At 36.7% G+C, this 20,987-nt stretch overlaps 1 protein-coding gene across 1 annotated transcript; it reads left to right on the plus strand.

Moving 5' to 3' along the window:
* Positions 1–4,762: 4,762 nt before the first annotated feature.
* wnt2ba (wingless-type MMTV integration site family, member 2Ba) lies at positions 4,763–18,222 on the plus strand. The gene is made up of 5 exons (XM_073851265.1): positions 4,763–5,170; positions 11,949–12,169; positions 14,117–14,394; positions 14,552–14,816; positions 17,257–18,222. Exons 1-5 carry the CDS (start codon positions 5,019–5,021, stop codon positions 17,484–17,486), a joined length of 1,146 nt encoding a protein of 381 aa, XP_073707366.1. The 5' UTR covers positions 4,763–5,018; the 3' UTR covers positions 17,487–18,222.
* Positions 18,223–20,987: the final 2,765 nt, after the last annotated feature.

Raw genomic sequence — 20,987 nt, forward strand, 5'->3', positions numbered from 1 at the left:
CATTGCTGTATTTTAAAATTAAACCGACCAATCAGAATCAAGTCTTCTAGAGAGTCAATGTATGATTCTCACTTGATGTTACAATGAAAGCACAACCGACGCTTAAATCTTCCAGCATCTGCTGTCAGGACAAAGCGTGTGAAAAATGTGTGTGCATCACAAGCATCCATGTGAGACTAACAGGAGCGGGGATCACAGTTTAACCAGCCAGGAGCCTCTCCCTAAATCCTAAATCCCCTCTTTATGTGTGTGTATATGTGTGTGAGTGTGTGTGGCCCGGGAAACAGAGAGGCAAACACGCATGAAGTATGTGCCACTCTGCCCCCCGGTCACAATGGTCTTACCAGGTTCCAATCAAGCGCAAACTCACTGCTTGTACAATCTAGAGCTGGACTCAACTTGAAAAATCAAAGCTGAATCTATTTAAAAATGATCAATTAAATATAAAAATAAAAACTAAATTAATATAAAATACATGTTTTAATTTTTTAGAAAAAAAAATACAATTCTGTCATAGTTTACAGCTTACATACACTTTGCAGAATCTGCAAAATGTTACTTATTGTACCAAAAATCCTACAAAATGCATGCAATTTTTTATGTAGTACTGACCTGAATAAGATATTTCATATAAAAGATGTTTACATATAGTCCATAAGAGAAAATAATAGTTTACATACACTTGATTCTTAATACTATGTTGTTACCTGAATGATCCATAGCTGTTTTTTTGCTTTGTATTTGTTTAGTGATAGTTGTTCATGAGTCCCTTGTTTGTACTAGAAATTCTTTAGTTTTTCAGCATTTTTGTGTATTTGAACCCTTTCCAACAAAGTGTGGTTTTAAGATCCATCTTTTCACACTGAGGACAACTAAGGGACTCACATGCAACTATTACAGAAGGTTCAAACGCTCACTGATGCTCCAGAAGGAAAAACGATGCATTAAGAATGAAATGGGGTGAGAACTTTTGAACAGAATGAAATTTTTCTTATTTTGCCTAAATATCTTTTTTTTTCATTTAGTACTGCCCTTCAAAAGCTACAAAAGATACTTCATGTTTCCCAGAAGACAAAATAAGTTACATTTACCGGCTCTCGAAGTATCTTTATTCCTTCTGAAGCACTAGTAAGCGCTTGAACCTTCTGTAATAGTTGCATATGAGTCCCTCAGTTGTCCTCAGTGTGAAAAGATGGATCTCAAAACCATACAGTCATTGTTGGAAAGGGTTCAAATACACAAACATGCTGAAAAACCAAAGATTTTGTGGGACCTGAAGGATTTTCTGAAGAACAGTGGGCAGTTTAACTGTTTAGAACAAACAAGGGACTCATGAACAACTATCACTAAACAAAAAAAAAAAAAAAAAAAAAACAGCTGTGGATCATTCAGGTAACAACACAATATTAAGAATCAAGTGTGAACTTTTGAACAGGCTCATTTATATAAATTCAGCTATTATTTTCTTCTGCGAACTATATGTAAATGTCTTTTATGTGAAATATCTTATTCAGGTCAGTGCTAAATAAAAAATAACATGCATTTTGTATGATCCTTCTTATTTTGGTCAACAATTAACATTTTTCAGGGTGTATGTGAAGTTTAACCTCAATTGTATATAATTATATTTAAAAAAAAGTTGTCAATTACTCATTAAATATACCCTAAAATATCCGCGCTGCTATTTCTGCTGACTATACTGGTTTATCTGTAGATGTCCTGTGTGTCAGGGGATGGTCACCCCCTCTGGTGGATGCTGCTAATTAACATTCCTGTTTGGGACAGTAGGTCGAGGTTGCGAGGCCGACAGGGACGCATGCCTGGCCTGGTGAAATCTGTCTCCCACACACGGCTATAATCACCAGCTCCTCTAGATCAGGGGAGGGGAGGGCACTGACCTCTCAGTACAGAAAGGACACGTCACTAATTATTGGTGCACATCCTGGGTCCCAGTGGGTTAAGTGTTCTTGTCACACTGTTTAGAGACCACAAAAAGTGATGCTCTCCACTGTATGAGCTCCAATAGTATTCAGATCATATGTGACCATGGACCACAAAACCAGTCATAAGTGTCAATTTTTGAAATTGAGATTTATATATAAAATTAAATCTGAATAAGATTTCAATTAATGTATGGTTTGTTAGGATATGACAATATTTAGCTGAGATATCCAAGGGAGCAAAAAAATCTAAATACTGAGAAAATCACCTTTAAAGTTGTCCAAATTAAGCTTTTAGCCAAGTATATTACTAATCAAAAATTAAGTTTGGATATATTTACGGTTGGAAATTGACCAAATATCTTATTGGAACATAATCTTTACTTAATATCCTAATGATTTTGGGCATTAAAGAAAAATCTGTAATTTTGACCCATACAATGTATTTTTGGCTATTGCTACAAAAACACCCGTGCTACTTAAGGTCACATATTTAATGGTGATTGCTAATACAAGCATCACTGTTATTCATTCACACAATGATTTTAGCAATCTGAACAAACTTGTGATACCTCAAAATAGTGTAGCTTGGAGTGAAGAAGTGATTAGACTGTTTTAACATGAGTAAATAAATGGCATGCAAACCAAATGGACGCTACGCCAACTTATCTCCTAATGCGCGTATTTCCTCCTTTAATGATCTTGGCAGGAAGCTAAAGGACAGAGTGTGAGTCAAAGTGACCAGAAACATGCTTTCTGGAGCTCTTTGTTGTTTACTTTGTAGTACTGTGTGTGAAGCAGTTCACCCTCCATCTAATACAAGTGGTGTGTTTTATGAGCAATCTGGGGTGATTACGTACATTGACAATGTCACGTCCCGAAATATATGAGCAATGGCTACTATCTTTGTTTAGAAGGTATTCATTGAGTTATATATAGACTAGCAAACGCCAGTCCAGCATGTTGATACCTAAACAAACACTAGACGTCAGGACTGATATTTCATTATGCTGAAGCATGTTTTAAGGCGATAGATAGATAGATAGATAGATAGATAGATAGATAGATAGATAGATAGATAGATAGATAGACAGACAGACAGACAGACAGACAGACAGACAGACAGACAGACAGACAGACAGATAGAATTACATTCCATTGTTGTTTTTAAAATATCTTTTTGATTTATTAGGAAAAAAGTAAAAAAAAAATTATTTATTTTAGATTTTCTTTGCAAATTATGAAACAATGTATGTTTTAGTCCATTGGCTGAGATTGATTTTAACTACACCCCTACATTCATGATTAGGAAATATTCCTGTTTAATAATTTAGTGTTTTTTCATTGATTTTTTGGGTCATTCCATAAAATTGTCACTACCGAAACATTCACAACCAAAACATATTTCGAGAGAAGCAAAAGGAAACACATAATCCTTTATTTGGGAGAAATCAACAAAATTTTAGTACAGTTATGCATTTTTTTATTTTAGTATGTTTTAGTGTTTTAGTATTGAAGGTTAAAATTCTGTAATATGATGTGGTCGCTACCAAAACATTACTGTCACTACCGAAAATGTGCGGTCGCTACCGAAACCTGGGATGTTTTGTCAAAAATAAAGTACACTGAATTATCATCAACTAAGATGTTATGATATTTTTTGGTTCAATGTATATTCAAAGTCATGAATCCTTAATTCAATTAAATCCTTAATTTTGAAATCAATATGATCAACTTTTTACCTTTTACAAAGAAAATTTGGATTCAGAATACAACAAATCTCGTAAATCACACTTGAAATATTGTTAAAAAATTAATGGTTATAGATTTACCTCTGAATTTTTTTTTATAAAATAGCAAAAATATATATTTATAATGCAGATGTAAGCAAAATCCTAAGAGGTCAATATAACCCTTCTAATTAAATTATATATTACTGTGTTTCGGTAGTGATGCATTTTGGGAGAGGAAAAATATTCCCAAAAATTTCTGAAAATACAACCTGTGACTGTGACAAAACCTTAAGTTGCACGGGTATATTTGTAGCAATAGCCAAAAATACATTATGGGTCAAAATTATTGATATTTCTTTTATGCCAAAAATAATTTGAATATTAAGTAAAGATCATGTTCCATGCAGATATTTTGTAAATTTCCTACCATAAATATATTCAAACTTAATGTTTGATTAGTAATATGCATTGCTAAGAACTTCATTTGGACAACTTTAAAGGCAATTTTCTCAGTATTTAGATTTTTCTGCACCCTCAGAGTCCAGATTTTCAAATAGCTTTATCATGGTCAAATATTATCCTATTGAAAGCCTATTTATTCAGCTTCAGATGATGTATAAATCTCAATAAAAATAAAAAAATTGGACCCTTATGACTGGTTTTGTGGTCCAGGGTCACATATGAGAATTAACTGCACAATTACTAGAACCTTGGATATTATGCAATTTGCATACACTTTTTTTTCTTTGGCCCACACTGTTTTCTCGTTTAAAACCTAACAAACTTTATGTGAAAAGTCACTGTACTACAAAAACATGGTATTACCATCGTGGTAGTGTCCAAAAACGACGGTCTACTTCTTTGTAAGTGGTCATAGAGTAACGCCTCTAACAGTGTGTTGAAAAGCGCGGCGGTTATCTTTGACAGCATCAGGAAATGTGTGTTGACGCGCGTTCATTCATCTCGTCTCCTCGTGCTGATTCCAGCCAATGAGCGCGCGCGCACACCCCCCACCAACCAGAGATATGCCTCTGGGTCTGATTCTGCGAGACAGATACTGTACCTCACTCACTGGACCGGCCCGGACGCAATTAGGAACGGTGATAACTATTTTAACAATCATTTTCAGATTCCTCCCGCTCTTCGACTGAAAGGAACTCAATTTGGATACGAATGACTATTAAATATGTAATAATGATATTTCTGTTTTCATTCTGAGTAACTTATTCGAATCCAGAGTGACGAGATATAGTTTTTGAATGGTGAAGAATACAGTTTCTCAAGAGCTGTTATGAACCTGTGACTTTTTGGATTTGAAAACAATTACAAACTGACAGTGTCAAACATGCGGGATTTTGATGGAGTTGGAAGCGCGTCCCCGGCGCGCAGAGACGGATTTCTGTCACGGCGTGAACCGAGCGGCACCGCGCACCGGATTTACCTGCCCTTTATCTTACTACTGCTCATGTTTACTCCCAGAGTGGACTCGTCTTGGTGGTAAGTGTTTCTAAATGTTTATTTAAAGTGGCACAAGAGCCACTCATCTTCATTTTCGATTGGAAAACGAATTTTATATGGTAGCCTACATACACAAGTGTTCCCAATAACAAGCGGATTGAATTTATTTCATAATCTGGGACCAATCAAAACAATAGCCTAAATAATTAATTACGAATTAAATAAAAACACTAAAAATTGGGAATTTCAGTTAAATATCACATTTTATCCTGGAATGGCTCCAAATTATGATGGAAATGCATTAGTATAATAAGGAAACAGAATTAAAATCCATTTGACTGTAAGAATTGAACTACAAAGCAAAGTTTGTCGAGACGAAACTATTATACAGAGTGTGTTTAAATTTCTATTTACATCATAGCCTACTTAATACATTCCCTTTGTGGAAAAACACGTTTGTTTGGTTTTTACCATACTGCATTAATAAGGCAATTAATTTCAGTAAATTAATTCCAACTCAACTTCTGTCCATCACTAGATATGAATCAGGTCCCCTTTAAACATGTGACCCTGGATCACAAAACCAGTCATAAGGGTCAATTTTTTAGAATTGAGATTTGCACTTAATCTGTAAATAAATAAGATTTCCATTGATGTATGGTTTGTTAGGATAGGACAATATTTGGCTGAGATACAACTGTTTGAAAATCTAGAATCTGAGGGTGCAAAAAAAAAAAAAAAAAAATGAGAAAATCACCATTAAAGTTTCCAAATGAAGCTCTTAGAAATGCATATTACTAATCAAAAATTAAGTTTTGATATATTTATGGTATGGAACTTACGAAATATCTTAATGGAACATGATCTTAATGATGTTTGGCATAAAAGAAAAATTGTTAATTTTGACCCATACAATGAATTTTTGGCTATTTCTACAAATATACCTGGTCTGCTTAAGAAGTTTTTTGTGGTCCAGGGTCACATATGTGATTCTGACCTTTTTCCTGGCTGAAAAATCACTTTTTCCTAATAGTAACTAATTTATTTTAGCAAATATAAATATATTTTTCAGAGTCTAAATTGACTAACATTATGGAAAAAAGTATATAATATTATATTATTATTTATTTATATTATTATTTATTTATTTTCTGAGAGTCCTCTTTAAATAGATTTTTTTTTCAGTCTAGACAAATTTGGTTCATAGTCCAGAGCATGATAACAAAAGAAAGTTCAGTTAGTAATGTACAGCTAGTCATATATAAACGACATAAATAAAAAGTACTAAAATGGCAGATAAATAGCAAAAAGCTATGTGTAATCACACCAACATTAGTGAAAAAGTCGGATAGATTGAGTCAATCAGAAAGAAGGAAATAAAAAATGAGCTCTTGGCAGGTGTTGGCAGAAATGCATACAGTACTGTGTTTAATCATTTCTCAGGGCAGCTGTTAGTAAAGACAGAGGAGTCTGATGTCTTACACTGACATTGATCAACACATTCCAGACTGTATATGACAGGTCTTGGCTGGATCAGCAGACCTACTTGTGTGCTGAACACACCAGATAAACACACTTGCTAGGGTGATATAGATTTGAAGTGACTTAGTTCTGAAGTTATTGCCTTTCATCTGCATTTCTTCACTGTATAGCACCAGACACGATGACACAATGGCAGCCTTCGCCTTTAAAAACGTCTCTAATTGCAGCATTCGTAAGTTCCCCATCACGTCTCAGAGGTAGCAATATCAACATAGTCAGCGCACTGCCTAGTGCCCCACAGCTGAGTAAACAACATAATCTCCGTCCATGCTATTTTTTGATACTTTCAATTAAAACTTATGCTCGCTTTCTCTCATGATAGACAATAATACCGTATTTCATGAATGGGAAAAGAAGGGTTATCATTTGTATCATCTATGTTGAAATAACTATACGTATGGCCCCTTTTGCCCTCCACAAGGCAGCGGGGATTCGGCGGCGTGAGTCCGCAAGACAGCCGTGGCGGCATGCCCAAAACCGTGTGAGCCAGCGGTGATAAATATCTCTCAGTTCCTACGGTAATTTATACAGTTATGGGGATTGTTGTCATCGTTGCAATCAATTCACGCGCAGCGCTTTTCTGGCTCACGTGCAGCGGCCTTTCCCAATCCCAGCCGCATACAGCTGATAAGTGTTCTGGAACAGAGAGGGAGAGCAAGATAGTGTTTCTGTGTGTCAAGGATCAACAGGGCAACCGTGCAAAGCCGGCAACGGCAGGCCCTCCCATGGATGCTATGGCGAGAGGAATAAGTCTTTCGCTGGGCCGTATGTTTGCGCTAGCATGTCAGTGTGTGAGAGACAGAGAGAGAGAGCGATAGGGACAGCCATAAGAGGAGTGGAAATTCTTCAGTAGGTTTGTACGGAGTGCTGTCGCACAAACCCAGACACGACTGACTGGATAATGAGATCCGGGAAGGAGACAAGGGCGCGTGAGCACAGCGTAAACTTCGCCGAGGGTGTCCGTGTGGTGTGCTTAAAGAGGAAGGGTCCATTAGATATTTGTCAGGCTGTTTAGCAGGAAACCTGCAATGTAATGAGAAATATCAATGCGAGATTATCAGTTGTTGCTGCACTCTTGGGATGAACTGGGATGTATATAATATAGGGAATATGAAATAGTCCTTAAATGGGAACCCTGGGTATTAAAGGCAGGCTTGTGCACAATTCAGAATTTCAGAATTGGCTGCCATTCAATTCATGAGTTGGAATTTGAATTGAATTGACTCCGCCCCACAGGAAGTTGAATTTTTCATTGACTTTTGAATTTGAATTTGAAGTTGGAATGACAGGAAGTGGAATTAAATGCATGGCAATTCAAAGACATTCCACACAGTCATACAACAGAAAGAATGTGTTGAATCTCACATACAATTACATTATTTTTTTAATTTAATAGCATCATTTCATTACACATAACTAGTCACTCCTCAACCCTGCATACATTTTGTTCCAACATATAGATAATGATCAAAATCTTGAAATAAATTACATTTTGTTCAAAATGTTATTTTCATTTCAAAGTAATCAAATAACACAGTGTAATCTGTACAAGTAGTTCAAACTAATATCATTTATAGAATATGTAATGAAATCATATCTGACATATATTGCAAAGCTTCATTGTTAAACACTTCACTTATGTATATGAATTTCTTTGAATTTGTATTGAATTGCAATTCTGCTTCCTTTAATTCAAATTCAAATTGTAATTCTAGATCCTGTTTTTGACATCAATTCAAATTCAATTCAAATTCAAGAATTAAATTGGAATTTAGGAGTCATTCTCAATTCAATTCTGAATTGTGCACAAGCCTGATTAAAGGAGTAGTTCACTTTCAGAACAAAAATTTACATATAATGTACTCACCCCCTTGTCATCCAAGATGTTCATTTCTTTCTTTCTTCATTCGTAAAGAAATTGTGTTTTGAGGAAAACATTTTAGGATTTCTCTCCATATAATCAACTTCTATGGTGCCCCCAAGTTTGAACTTCCAAAATGCAGTTCAAATGCAGCTTCAAGGGGCTCTAAATGATTCCAGTCGAGGAAGAAGGGTCTTATCTAGCAAAATGATCAGTTATTTTCTAAAAACCTTTACAATTGATATACTTTTTGATCTCAAATGCTCATCTTGCTGAGCTAAACAAGACGAGCATTTGAGGTTAAAAAGTATATAATTTGTAATTTTTTAAAAAGAAAATAACCCATTGTTTTGCTAGATAAGACCCTTCTTTCCTCGGCTGTGATCGTTTAGAGCCCTTTGAACCTCATTTTGAAAGTTCAAACTCGGGGGCACCATAGAAGTCCATTATATCGAGAGAAATCCTGAAATGTCTTACTCAAAAAAAACATAATTTCCTTACAACTAAAGAAAGAAAGACATGACCATCTTGGATGACAAGGGGGTGAGTACACTAACTGTCACACTAACTGTTTTATTCTGAAAGTGAACTACTCCTTTAAGACTGAAATATGTAATAGAAAACCCATGAAAGATTAACATTGTTTAAAAAATCCACGTTGTTTTATGCATGTTTTGTACCATTTGACATCATTATTTCAACGATGTCAAATGTTTGCACGCAGTGAGCAACTGGCAGTACCTGTTGCTGTTTGTACCGCAAAACACAACTGAAATAAAATTCTGGTACAATGCCTGATATGATAGTGAGAATTTTAAATGTAATTTTCAGTCGAAGGGCAACAAGAGAAGTCTTCACTGCTTTTCTAGTGATAAGAAGAGGAGAAAAGTATGCCAGTGGGGCCAGTAGCTCACTGAGGGCAACCATTTCACGTTGTGATGCAGCTTCGAAGGTCTCTAAATGGTTCAAGCCAAGGAAGAAGGGTCTTATCTAGCTAGGACGAAGTTAGAGGAGAAAATGAGATGGGAGTTTGTCTTGAACCAGAATACACAACGTTCACACAGAGCTAGACAAGGCGAACATTTGAGGTTAAGAAGTATATTGTTTTTTTGTTCTATTTAAGAAAATAACCATTTCGCTAGGACCATTCTTTCTTTGGCTAAATTCGTTTCAAAACTGAATTTTGGAAGTTCAAACTCGGTGGAACCATAGAAGTCCATTATATGGAGAGAAATCCTGAATGGATTTCCTCAAAAAACATAATTTCTTTACGACTGAAGAAAGAAAGACATTAACATCTTGGATGACAAAGGAGTGAGTAAATTATCTGTACATTTTTGTTCTGGAAGTGAACTACTCCTTTAACTAAAAAAAAAAAAAAAAAAACACTGATACAATGACCATAACTACTGAAAAAGCTTACAGGTGGTGATGAATTTAAACGTAGGCTTAAACCAAATGCCGTACCATCAATTGTTACCCACAAGGAGTCTAAATGAGACGCTGCGGCGTCATGACAAGTGTCGGCATTTTTACAACCTGCCAGGATGGCATCTAGCATTTCTTGTCTCTGCCGTTTATATGCTCTTTCAGTAGGTGTGGTCTACTAAAATCCTCAAAGGCCTCAGCGCTGAAGTGGAGAGAACAAAGACACAGTTTTTTAGTTTTATTCGTTCACAAGCATCTTCCCATTCTGTGGAAAGCAGTAAAGACTTACATTGCTTCTCTTGTTGTCCTTGGACTGAAAATGACAACCAAAAGCCACACAATCATAACAGGCATCATGGCATTCTGAGCTGTGTTGCGGTTAAAAATAGCAACAGGTAGTGCCAGTAGCTCACCAAGTGAAACCATTTGATATTTATAAAATAACCCCTTCCAGTCCAAATAATGTAATACACAATGTATTTTTTTTTAAATAGCATAAATCTTTCATCTACAGATTTTAGTAAGACACATCATTTACGTTATATTAAGCCATGCAGGTCTTAATACCCAGGGTTCCCTTTAAACCAAATGCCGTACTATCGATTTTTCCCCACAAAGAGTGTAAAGGCCCCTGGATATCGAGTTAAATGCGCACTGAAAAATTCCTTCAGTAACTGCGGCGTCATGACAAGCGTGTCATGTTTACATCCCGCCAGGATGGCATCTAGTGTTTCTTGTCTCTGCCGTTTGTAAGCTCTTTCAGTAGCTGTGGTCTACTAAAAGCCTCAATAGCCTCAGGGCTTAAGTGGAGAGAACAATGATGTAGGTCTTTAGTAAGTTTCATTCATTCACAGGCATCTTCCCATTCTTTTCTCCTCTTCTTATCACTAGGAAAGCAATGAAGACTTACATTGCTTCTCTTTTTGCCCTTCAACTGAAAATCACAACACAATTATCAGGCATCTTGGCTTAGCATCAGTATTTTATTTTATGAGTTAAAAACAGGTAGTAACAGGTAGTGCCAGTAGCTCATCAAGTGCAACCATCTGACATCGTCAAAATAATGGTGCCCCCCATAGTCCAAAAAATGTACAAAACTAGTGGACTTTTTTAAAATAATGTAAATATTTCATGGGTTTTCTACTACATATTTCATAGACATCTTTTACGTTATATTAAGCCATATAAGTTGTAATACCTAAGTCACACAGGTTTTGAACAACATGAGTTTGTGAATTGTCCAATGCTATATCAATTTTGCAACTATTTCATGTTTAGTAAGTTGGTATTCGCAATAAATTTGTACAATCAAACGTTTTCGCTCCACTGACAGTTTAATGAAATGGTGAACCTTTATCTAAAAATCATACACTCCTGCATGAATCACATCATACAAAATTGCTACCTTGTACATTTTTTTACGTTTTCTCATGAGATTGGGTTGAACGTTTCATTTTTGGGTGAACTATGTATTTAGGACTTTTGAGTTTTTGCAGAGACAGTAAATATATCATAGGGGTATCATTATTGCAAAATATCTTAAAGAGACATGCAATGTTTATTTAAGCTGAAATTATTTGATTATCTGTGAAGAAACAGACTGAAACAGAGAACAGCTATAGGAAATCAATTGGCTGGGAAAGCGGGCAATTATTCAGTTTAGTGGTCGCTATGCAAAAATATTTGACCACAGAATAATGGACTAGTCAGTATCAAGCATTCCAGAAAACCGTGTATTAAAGTGTGGCTAACATGAACTGAAGTCTCAGTCTCAAGTAGACATGACCCAGAAGACTAGACTAACTGAAACTATAATCCTATACAACTATGAGGTTGGTTCAGTGAGATGGGTTTAATAATTATGCATTAAAATGATTTATAATTACGCATTGGTTAACTACTGCAATAGTATTGTATATTTATACATTACATTCAATCATTTAGCAGATGCTAGGTCAACTAATGTGTCTCTCTTTGTTTCTGCAGGTACATTGGTGCATTAGGTGCACGGGTCATATGTGACAACATTCCAGGGCTGGTGAACAAGCAGAGGCAGCTCTGCCAAAGACACCCAGATCTTATGCAATCCATCGGGGAAGGAGCCAAAGAGTGGATCCGAGAATGCCAGCACCAGTTCCGACACCATCGCTGGAACTGCAGCACGCTGGAGCGGGATCATACTGTGTTCGGCCGCGTCATGTTGCGCAGTCAGTGTTTGTGTTATACTTAATCCCTAATAATGGCCGAGATCAAAATCATACAGCAATAAGACATGACGTGCATGAAATATGCAACCTTGTATCATGTATAAAAGTTTTATATTCCATTGTGTGCGGAGGTGAATTCTACCAAACCAACCATGCCAGAGCAACCCCAAAAATCAAAAGAAAGACATGTGAAAGCATATTTTGCACAAGGAAAAAAAAAAAAAGAATTTTAGGACAGAATTGTGACGAAATTGTAATTCTAAAATATTTCTGTCCTAGTACTGGAATTATAATATTGGTTGTTTATGCACTGAAATAGAAAGCATTGTATTATATAATATAATATATATTATAAAATCAGAATTGTAAGATATAAACTCGCAATTACAAATAATTACAGGGTATAAAGTGACTTTTCTTCTCAGAATTGCATGACAAACTCACAATTGAGAGAATTTTTTTCTTGACATTCTGGCTTTTTTTCTTGCTATTCTTATTTTTATTTTTTAATTGTGAGATATGAAGTCCAAATTTGAAGGAAAAAAGATGTTTTTCAGAATTGCAAGTTTATATCTCACAATTCTGACTTAACTGGCAATTGCATGTTATAAAGTCAGATTTGTGAGATATAAACTCGCAATTCTGAGAAAAAAGTCACAACTGCAAGATTAAAAACTTGCAATTCTAAGTAAGGTCAGAACTGTGAGTTTATATCTTGAAATTCTGATATTATTTCTCAGAATTGCGACTTTATTTTTTAGAATTTTGAGTTTGTCTTCCAGTTGTGACTTTAGAACTCGCAACTGCTAATTTATATCATGCAATTCTGAGAAAAAAGTCAGAATTCTGAGTTGCAATTCTGACCATAAAACTTGCAATGGTGAGTTTATATCATGCACATCTAACTTAATTTCCCAGAATTGCAAGTTTGTCACACAATTCTGACTTTTTTATCTCACAATTCGGAGGAAAAGAGTCAGAATTGTGAGATGTAAACTTGCAATTGTGAAAAAAAGACAGAATTGTGAGATAAAAAGCAGTTTTTTCAATTTCAGTGGTAAAAACTGGCTTCCATAGTAAACTAGAACATAGACATATTTTTGTGAGATTTGCCCATGCAGATTTGCCAAAAAGGTTATGCTTTAGTCCATCAACTTGAGGTGTTGGCATATAACTGTACAGTAAATGGTGCAAGATTACAGCTTTACTTGCTACAAGAACAAAATCTGCGTGAAGCATGAAGTCAAGACAACAATCCCATTGGATAGATGTCGGGAAAAATGGCTTCTCCAAAATCTCCACTTCCCAAGAATGGGCGAAAGTCTGACAGACAGTGGATATTCTCCAAATACAAGTGGCTAGTCGGAGGGGGTTCTCTACAGGCTGATGTATAAACAGTAATAGGAGATGTAAATATTTGTGCAGATGACTCTGGCAGACAGACAAAGCTGCTCTTTTTGACATATCACCCTCTGTTCTGGCTCAGTGCGTGAGCTGGAGGAGGAAAATGAGCAAAATAGGGGTCATTTTGCACTACTTTGGCAAAAAAACACACCTCAAGGCTATGAGTGCAATCGACCAAAGAAACTAAAGGTGAAGGAGTGTCAGCCCGAATCAGTCGAATGTCTCAAAGCTCTAGGGTGGCCTCCCGCACTTTGGCCAGCCAAGGGGCTTATATGTAGGGATGATGTTAGAGAGTTGATATAACAAAAGCACAGTGGATTTAACACCATAGTAAGAGCCTTACGCCTCATCAACTTGCTTTGCTCTAATAAACTACTGGAAAGGAAAGTTTTTTAATGTTAAAACACTTATCGTGAGCAACTGTAACCCAACTCATCATAAAACAGTGTGCAGAACTCATTCTGGTGCACCAAACAACTTATTTTTAAAGCATTACAACAAAACATGCTAATTTGAAAAATACTCACTTTTCTCTTCCATCAGGTAGCCGTGAAGCAGCATTCGTTTATGCCATCTCCTCTGCAGGCGTCGTTTATGCCATCACCAGAGCGTGCAGTCAAGGAGAGCTGAAGATCTGCGGTTGTGACACCCAGAGGAGAGGCCGGGCGAGCGATGAAGAAGGCGACTTTGATTGGGGCGGCTGTAGCGACAACATCAACTATGGTATCAAGTTTGCCAAAGCTTTTGTGGATGCCAGAGAGAGGATGGTCAAAGACGCCAGAGCATTGATGAATCTGCACAACAACCGCTGTGGGAGAATGGTAAGAGTCAAGATTGTCAAATTTGATTGATTATCATTGCAAAAAAAAAAAAAAAACAGTAACCCAAATAGAAAATCTAATCAAAAACTTGAGCTTGTCTTTTAATCTGGTTCGTTGAGTGGTGCATAGGTCATGGGTTGAGCTCTGTTTTCTTTAGGCAGTAAAGCGTTTTATGAAGACTGAATGCAAGTGTCATGGAGTCAGTGGGTCATGTGCTCTCAGGACGTGCTGGCTGTCTATGTCTGATTTCCGGCGAACGGGTGACTACTTGAGGAAGAAGTACAATACCGCTGTGGAGGTCACCATGAATCAGGATGGTTCAGGCTTCATGGTTGCCGACCGAGATTACAAGAGAACAACCAAAAATGATCTTGTATACATTGAGAACTCTCCAGATTATTGTCTAATGGACAGATCAGCAGGTAAGCAACAAAGAGCATGCTAAATGATTTTATACCATTTTTCTAAATGATAGCTGGGATATCTAAGAGTAACTGGGCAAAATTCTGTCAAATAACATGTTTGAGTCATATTTCAACTCAAAGTCACAGGAAAGAAATAATAAATTATATTTTGCATTTTAAAGAATATAAAACTCATGTAAAGACTATTTGAATTTTCCATTGTTACATTTCATGAAAATTAAGCACATTTCTCAAACAGTTAATGATTGCAATTGTAATACAAAAAAGATTTTGCTGGATAATGATTAATCACATCTAATATAAAAAAAGTTTTGAGGTGAAATATGACTGAGACTTGAAAATACCCAGTTGCCCCATGGCAAAAACTATATATACAGTCGTGGCCAAAAGTTTTGAGAATTACATAAATATTGGAAATTGGAAAAGTTGCTGCCTAAGTTTTTATAATAGCAATTTGCATATACTCCAGAATGTTATGAAGAGTGATCAGATGAATTGCATAGTCCTTCTTTGCCATGAAAATTAACTTAATCCCGAAAAAAACTTTCCACTGCATTTCATTGCTGTCATTAAAGGACCTGCTGAGATCATTTCAGTAATCGTCTTGTAAACTCAGGTGAGAATGTTGACAAGCACAAGTCTGGAGATCATTATGTCAGGCTGATTGGGTTAGAATGGCAGACTTGACATGTTAAAAGGAGGGTGATGCTTGAAGTCATTGTTCTTCCATTGTTAACCATGGTGACCTGCAAAGAAACGCGTGCAGCCATCATTGCATTGCATAAAAATGGCCTCACAGGCAAGGATATTGTGGCTACTAAGATTGCACCTAAATCAACAATTTATAGGATCATCAAGAACTTCAAGAAAAGAGGTTCAATTCTTGTTAAGAAGGCTTCAGGGCATCCAAGAAAGTCCAGCAAGCGCCAGGATCGTCTCCTAAAGAGGATTCAGCTGCGGGATCGGAGTGCCACCAGTGCAGAGCTTGCTCAGGAATGGCAGCAGGCAGGTGTGAGCGCATCTGACGCACAGTGAGGCCAAGACTTTTGGAAGATGGCCTGGTGTCAAGAAGGGCAGCAAAGAAGCCTCTTCTCTCCAAAAAAAACATCAGGGACAGATTGATCTTCAGCAAAAAGTATGGCGAATGGACTGCTGAGGACTGGGGCAAAGTCATATTCTCCGATGAAGCCTCTTTCTGATTGTTTGGGGCATCTGGAAAGGCTTGTCCGGAGAAGAAAAGGTGAGCGCTACCATCAGTCCTGTGTCATGCCAACAGTAAAGCATCCTGAGACCATTCATGTGTGGGGTTGCTTCTCATCCAAGGGAGTGGGCTCACTCACAATTTTGCCCAAAAACACAGCCATGAATAAAGAATGGTACCAAAACACCCTCCAACAGCAACTTCTTCCAACAATCCAACAACAGTTTGGTGAAGAACAATGCATTTTCCAGCACGATGGAGCACCGTGCCATAAGGCAAAAGTGATAACTAAGTGGCTCGGGGACCAAAACGTTGAAATTTTGGGTCCATGGCCTGGAAACTCCCCAGATCTTAATCCCATTGAGAACTTGTGGTCAATCCTCAAGAGGCGGGTGGACAAACTAAAACCCACTAATTCTGACAAACTCCAAGAAGTGATCATGAAAGAATGTATTGCTATCAGTCAGGATCTGGCCCAGAAGTTGATTGAGAGCATGCCCAGTCGAATTGCAGAGGTCCTGAAAAAGAAGGGCCAACACTGCAAATACTGACTCTTTGCATAAATGTCATGTAATTGTCAATAAAAGTCTTTGAAACATATGAAGTGCTTGTAATTATATTTCAGTTCATTATCTGTAAATTTTTGTTCTGGAAGTGAACCTTTAAAGGGGTACTATTATGCTTTTTCAATTTTTGAATTTGTCACTGTGTGGTGTGTATGTTTGGGCATAAAAGTAAGACTTCTTTAGCGATCCGATGTGTTTTTGTAAGAAAAATATCCATATTTAAAACGTAAGAATCACTTTAATCTAGTTTGCGAAATTGTACACGGGACTTGCTGCTTTAGGAAGGGGCGTGGCAGAACTTAAACGCCATCTAAGCTGTTCACCAATCGAAATGCAGTGGGACTACTAACCAATCACAACACATTTCGTTTTTCGGGAGGTGGAATTCATCAAACCCAGAACTAATCGATCCATTTGTGCCAGCCTGGGGAGAAAGCTATTGTAATAATGTAAATTATGTGAAAAATAATGCACTTTTCCAAACACCAAGCATGAGAGCATGTTCTAGTACACCACCAAAACAAAATAAAGGCTTTGTAGAAGAGCATAATAGGACCCCTTTAACTGAAAAAGGCTCTAATCAATCTAATTGATCCTTGGGATTTAAGAATCAGTATTGTTTTGTTTTTACCCAGCCCTAATATATTCCATTTCTGCATATACATTTCAGGTTCTCTGGGTACAGCAGGACGGGTGTGTAACAGATCTTCCAGAGGCATGGACGGCTGCGAGGTCATGTGCTGCGGTCGAGGGTATGACACCACACGTGCGAAACGTATGAGCAAATGTGAGTGCAAGTTCAAATGGTGCTGCGCTGTGGAGTGCAGGGACTGTGAGGAAACCGTGGACGTTCACACCTGTAAACCACATAAGAAACCCGACTGGCTCGATTTGACCTGACTGCATTGAATATGACCAATCAGCAGCTACTGGTGCTTTTCTGTTCTCAGGTTTTTGAAGTGGGTCACCGCAATGTGGGATGTGCAGTTTCTGACAATAACGCTCTGATCTCCACTTGCAGAACCCTGAACTTTATCCACCTTCAATGATGCAAGCGCAGAGATCACAGGCCAGTCTGGAGCACTGGTAGACCGTTGGTGTCATGGGTGTCAAAAATCAGACAGTGGGCATTGTCTGGTGTTTAACAGAATGAACTGTAATCAGGACACAAATCACTATTTTTAAAGTGTAAAACACCTTTTACTGATAATATGTGTGCCTATGGAATTATGTTTTTGGACAGATTTGATAAATGCATCAATGAAGTTTTAGGAAAAGAACAATATACAGTATCAATTCGAGATTCCCAAAGAAGAGAGCAATAAATCGCATTTCACGCCAAGAAAAATTCCATTAAACAATCCAAAATAATACTTTGAAGGGTGCTGTAAAAATGATATTCAACAGTGATAACTGTTTCCCTTCATTTACTTTATGGACCATAATTTTGATACGTCTTGTGCATGAATTAATTAGATCAATGATGAATTTATTATGAAATCGTCATTGTATGTCAGAGAAATATATCTTTCATGTTATCTTTTGAAAATACTTAAGCACTTAAACATCCTTTCGAATATGAGCACTTGTTTTGGTTTGGCAGAGTTTGGTTCCAAAAACTTGTCTAGGATCAAGTATTTTCCCTGATTAATTTCTCAGTGAAATGTGATGTGATGAAATAAAAAGTCCAAACCATTAGATACCATGACCCTGACTGTTCACACATGATTAGATGCACTTCACACACAACATAAAACTGTGGAAGCTGTTAAATCATATAGAGAAGGACTTATTAAGCAGGGAAGGGTGAAATATTTTGACAAACTGAAGTTAATAGGTGGTAAAGATACACATACAGCAGTCTTAAGTAAGCCTAATATATCACCTACCTGACCAGAAATGATAAGAACACAAATGTTGTCATGATTCTTGCTCTGGAAATCCTGGTTCAGTTTGGCCAACCACAAATGCCTTTTATTCCTCAGACAGTTTTTTGCACTCTTCTCTTTGATTTGTTATAGCTTTTGTCAGTCTATAGTACTCCAAATGTTTTTCCTGATCCGACCGATTAGTACAGCCCAACACATTGCATTAACTGACCATTTTCAGCAGCAATAATCAGCAAAATATAAAAGTTTCATTCAGTTCACTGGCATTGTTTACATTCAGTACCACCAATATGACCGATTGATGGCACGTCATAAAAACACTTTATTCTATATAGTGTCGATTGGTATTGCAATATATATATATACATTATTCATATGAAAACAGTAAACACCTGAGATGGCTTGAAGAATTTTATTCAGCTACAGTGACAGCTGGATGCCTTTGTCTATTTAAAGGATTTCCTGGAAAGTCATTTGTTTTATTACTCCTATGTGTCTCGCTTGTGGACTTTTTGTGCGAGGGCGCCCTCTGGTCTCGAGAATGATGAAACAAATCATTATTTATATCAATATATTTGTTATTTCATTATTTAAATATTGTGATTGTCATCAGTAACGGTATATCACAACATCCCAAAAACGCGTCATCAATTGGCCATATTGGCGGCACTGAACGTAAACAACGGCACTGAACCGAACTGAACTCACATATTTTGCTGATTATTGCTGCTGAAAATGATCAATTATTGTCATGTTTTGGGCTGTACTAATCCGTCAGACCCGGAAAAACATTTGGGATACTATAGACTGCCAAAAGTTACAACAAATCAATTAGAAGAGCGCAAAAAACTGTCTGAGGAAAAAAAGGCGTTTGCAGTTGACCAAACTGAACCAGGATCATCTTGACAACATTTGCATTTGTTCTTATCATTTCCGGTCAGGTAGGTGAAATATTAGGCTACTACCTTAATACTGCTTGTATGTATCTTTACCACCTATTAACTTGAGTTTTTCACAATATCGCACCCTTTCTTATATACTAAGATCTTCTCTATATGATTTAGCAGCTTCCGCATGTTTTTCTACTGTGGTTTAGAGAGCATCAATTAGCAGAACAACATATTCAGTAGTACATTAACCGTGCAATCCATGTTGTTGTCTTTGGTTTAAGCTGGAAGTAGCTGGTTTTAGCTGATTTCCCAGCCTGACCAGGCTGGAAAAGTGGCCAAAACCCCTCTAAAACCAGCCTGCCTTCCAGCTATGACCAGCTAAAACCAGGCTGGTTGACCAGCTAAAACCAGCCAACCAGCCTAGGCTGGTTTTAGCTGGTTTTTTCACCAGGGATACCCCTTATTAACACAATAACGATATTTTATTATATAAATATTACAATCATTGTCAATACTGGTTTATCGCAACACCCCTTAAAGAAAATATAGCTACTCAAAAAAAAAAAACATGAAGCTAAATGGCCTCTTTGAATGTTTTTCTGCTTGCTTCATATATATGTCCTCTGTAAAACCCACACTAAATGTCAAATCACTGCTAAAATAAGACAGCAGCTTACTGAGATTGAGCAGCAAAAATAGTCAGGTAAGCATGACTGGCATTCTTCGGCATTCATTTTGCTCTTTGGTTTGACAACATGGTTGTTTCTAAATTTGCTGTTAAGATGGATGACTGAATGAAGCACTTGGGTTGTCATGATGGTCAGTAATGCGTGTCCAAAATGGTGGCATCATTAATCAAAAGCAACCTGAAACTTTGTCAGGTAAAGACCGTGGAAGTTCATTTTGCCATTGTACACATTGCAATTGATGAAAGAGGCCAAAACGGAAAGTCGTTGCTATACAAACAGCATCCAAACAGCAAGGTTTTTTTAAAGCACTATCTATATACAGTTGAGGTCAAAAGTTTACATACACCTTGCAGAATCTGCAAAATGTGAATTATTTTACCAAAATAAGAGGGATCATACAAAATGCATGTCATTTTTTATTTAGTATTGACCTAAATAAGATATTTCACATAAAAGACATTTACATATAGATAGGGCTGGGCGATTAATCGAAAAGTAATCGAAATCGACATTCAGAACCTATAATCGATCAAATTTTTCCAGGTCAATTATTTCAATTACTTTCCCCTTAAAAACACTACTGCGTGTGGAGTCAGGTGACCCCGCTCCGTTACGTTACATTATTCCGTCGACATGTTGATGGAGAGCTTAAGCAGTATTTATACAGTAAAAAGTATTTACAGGATATACAAGAGTAATTTTATCTAGAAGAGATGCTGCTTATTTTCTACTTTTTTTATACTTATTTTCTATTTTCTACTATTTTGTTTCCAAAAGTGCAAGTTATTTATTTTCACTAATTTAAAAAAAATGTGACTTTTCGTTTTAAGCAATGTGTACTTTAATTTCAGTTGTTCAACACTTATGTTCAATAAAAAATCATAGATAGTGTGTGCACCCTTCATTCAAAAATCTCTCACTTGTAATACGTGC

The sequence above is a fragment of the Garra rufa genome, chromosome 12 (genome assembly GCF_049309525.1).
Source record: "Garra rufa chromosome 12, GarRuf1.0, whole genome shotgun sequence".
In the NCBI taxonomy this organism is placed as follows: domain Eukaryota; kingdom Metazoa; phylum Chordata; class Actinopteri; order Cypriniformes; family Cyprinidae; genus Garra; species Garra rufa.

Coding starts and splice junctions, on each gene's coding strand:
- wnt2ba (XM_073851265.1), top strand. CDS start 5,019: ATGCGGGATTTTGATGGAGTTGGAAGCGCGTCCCCGGCGCGCAGAGAC. Junction 5,171..11,948: donor AGAGTGGACTCGTCTTGGTG/GTAAGTGTTTCT, acceptor TTGTTTCTGCAG/GTACATTGGTGCATTAGGTG. Junction 14,817..17,256: donor TCTAATGGACAGATCAGCAG/GTAAGCAACAAA, acceptor TATACATTTCAG/GTTCTCTGGGTACAGCAGGA.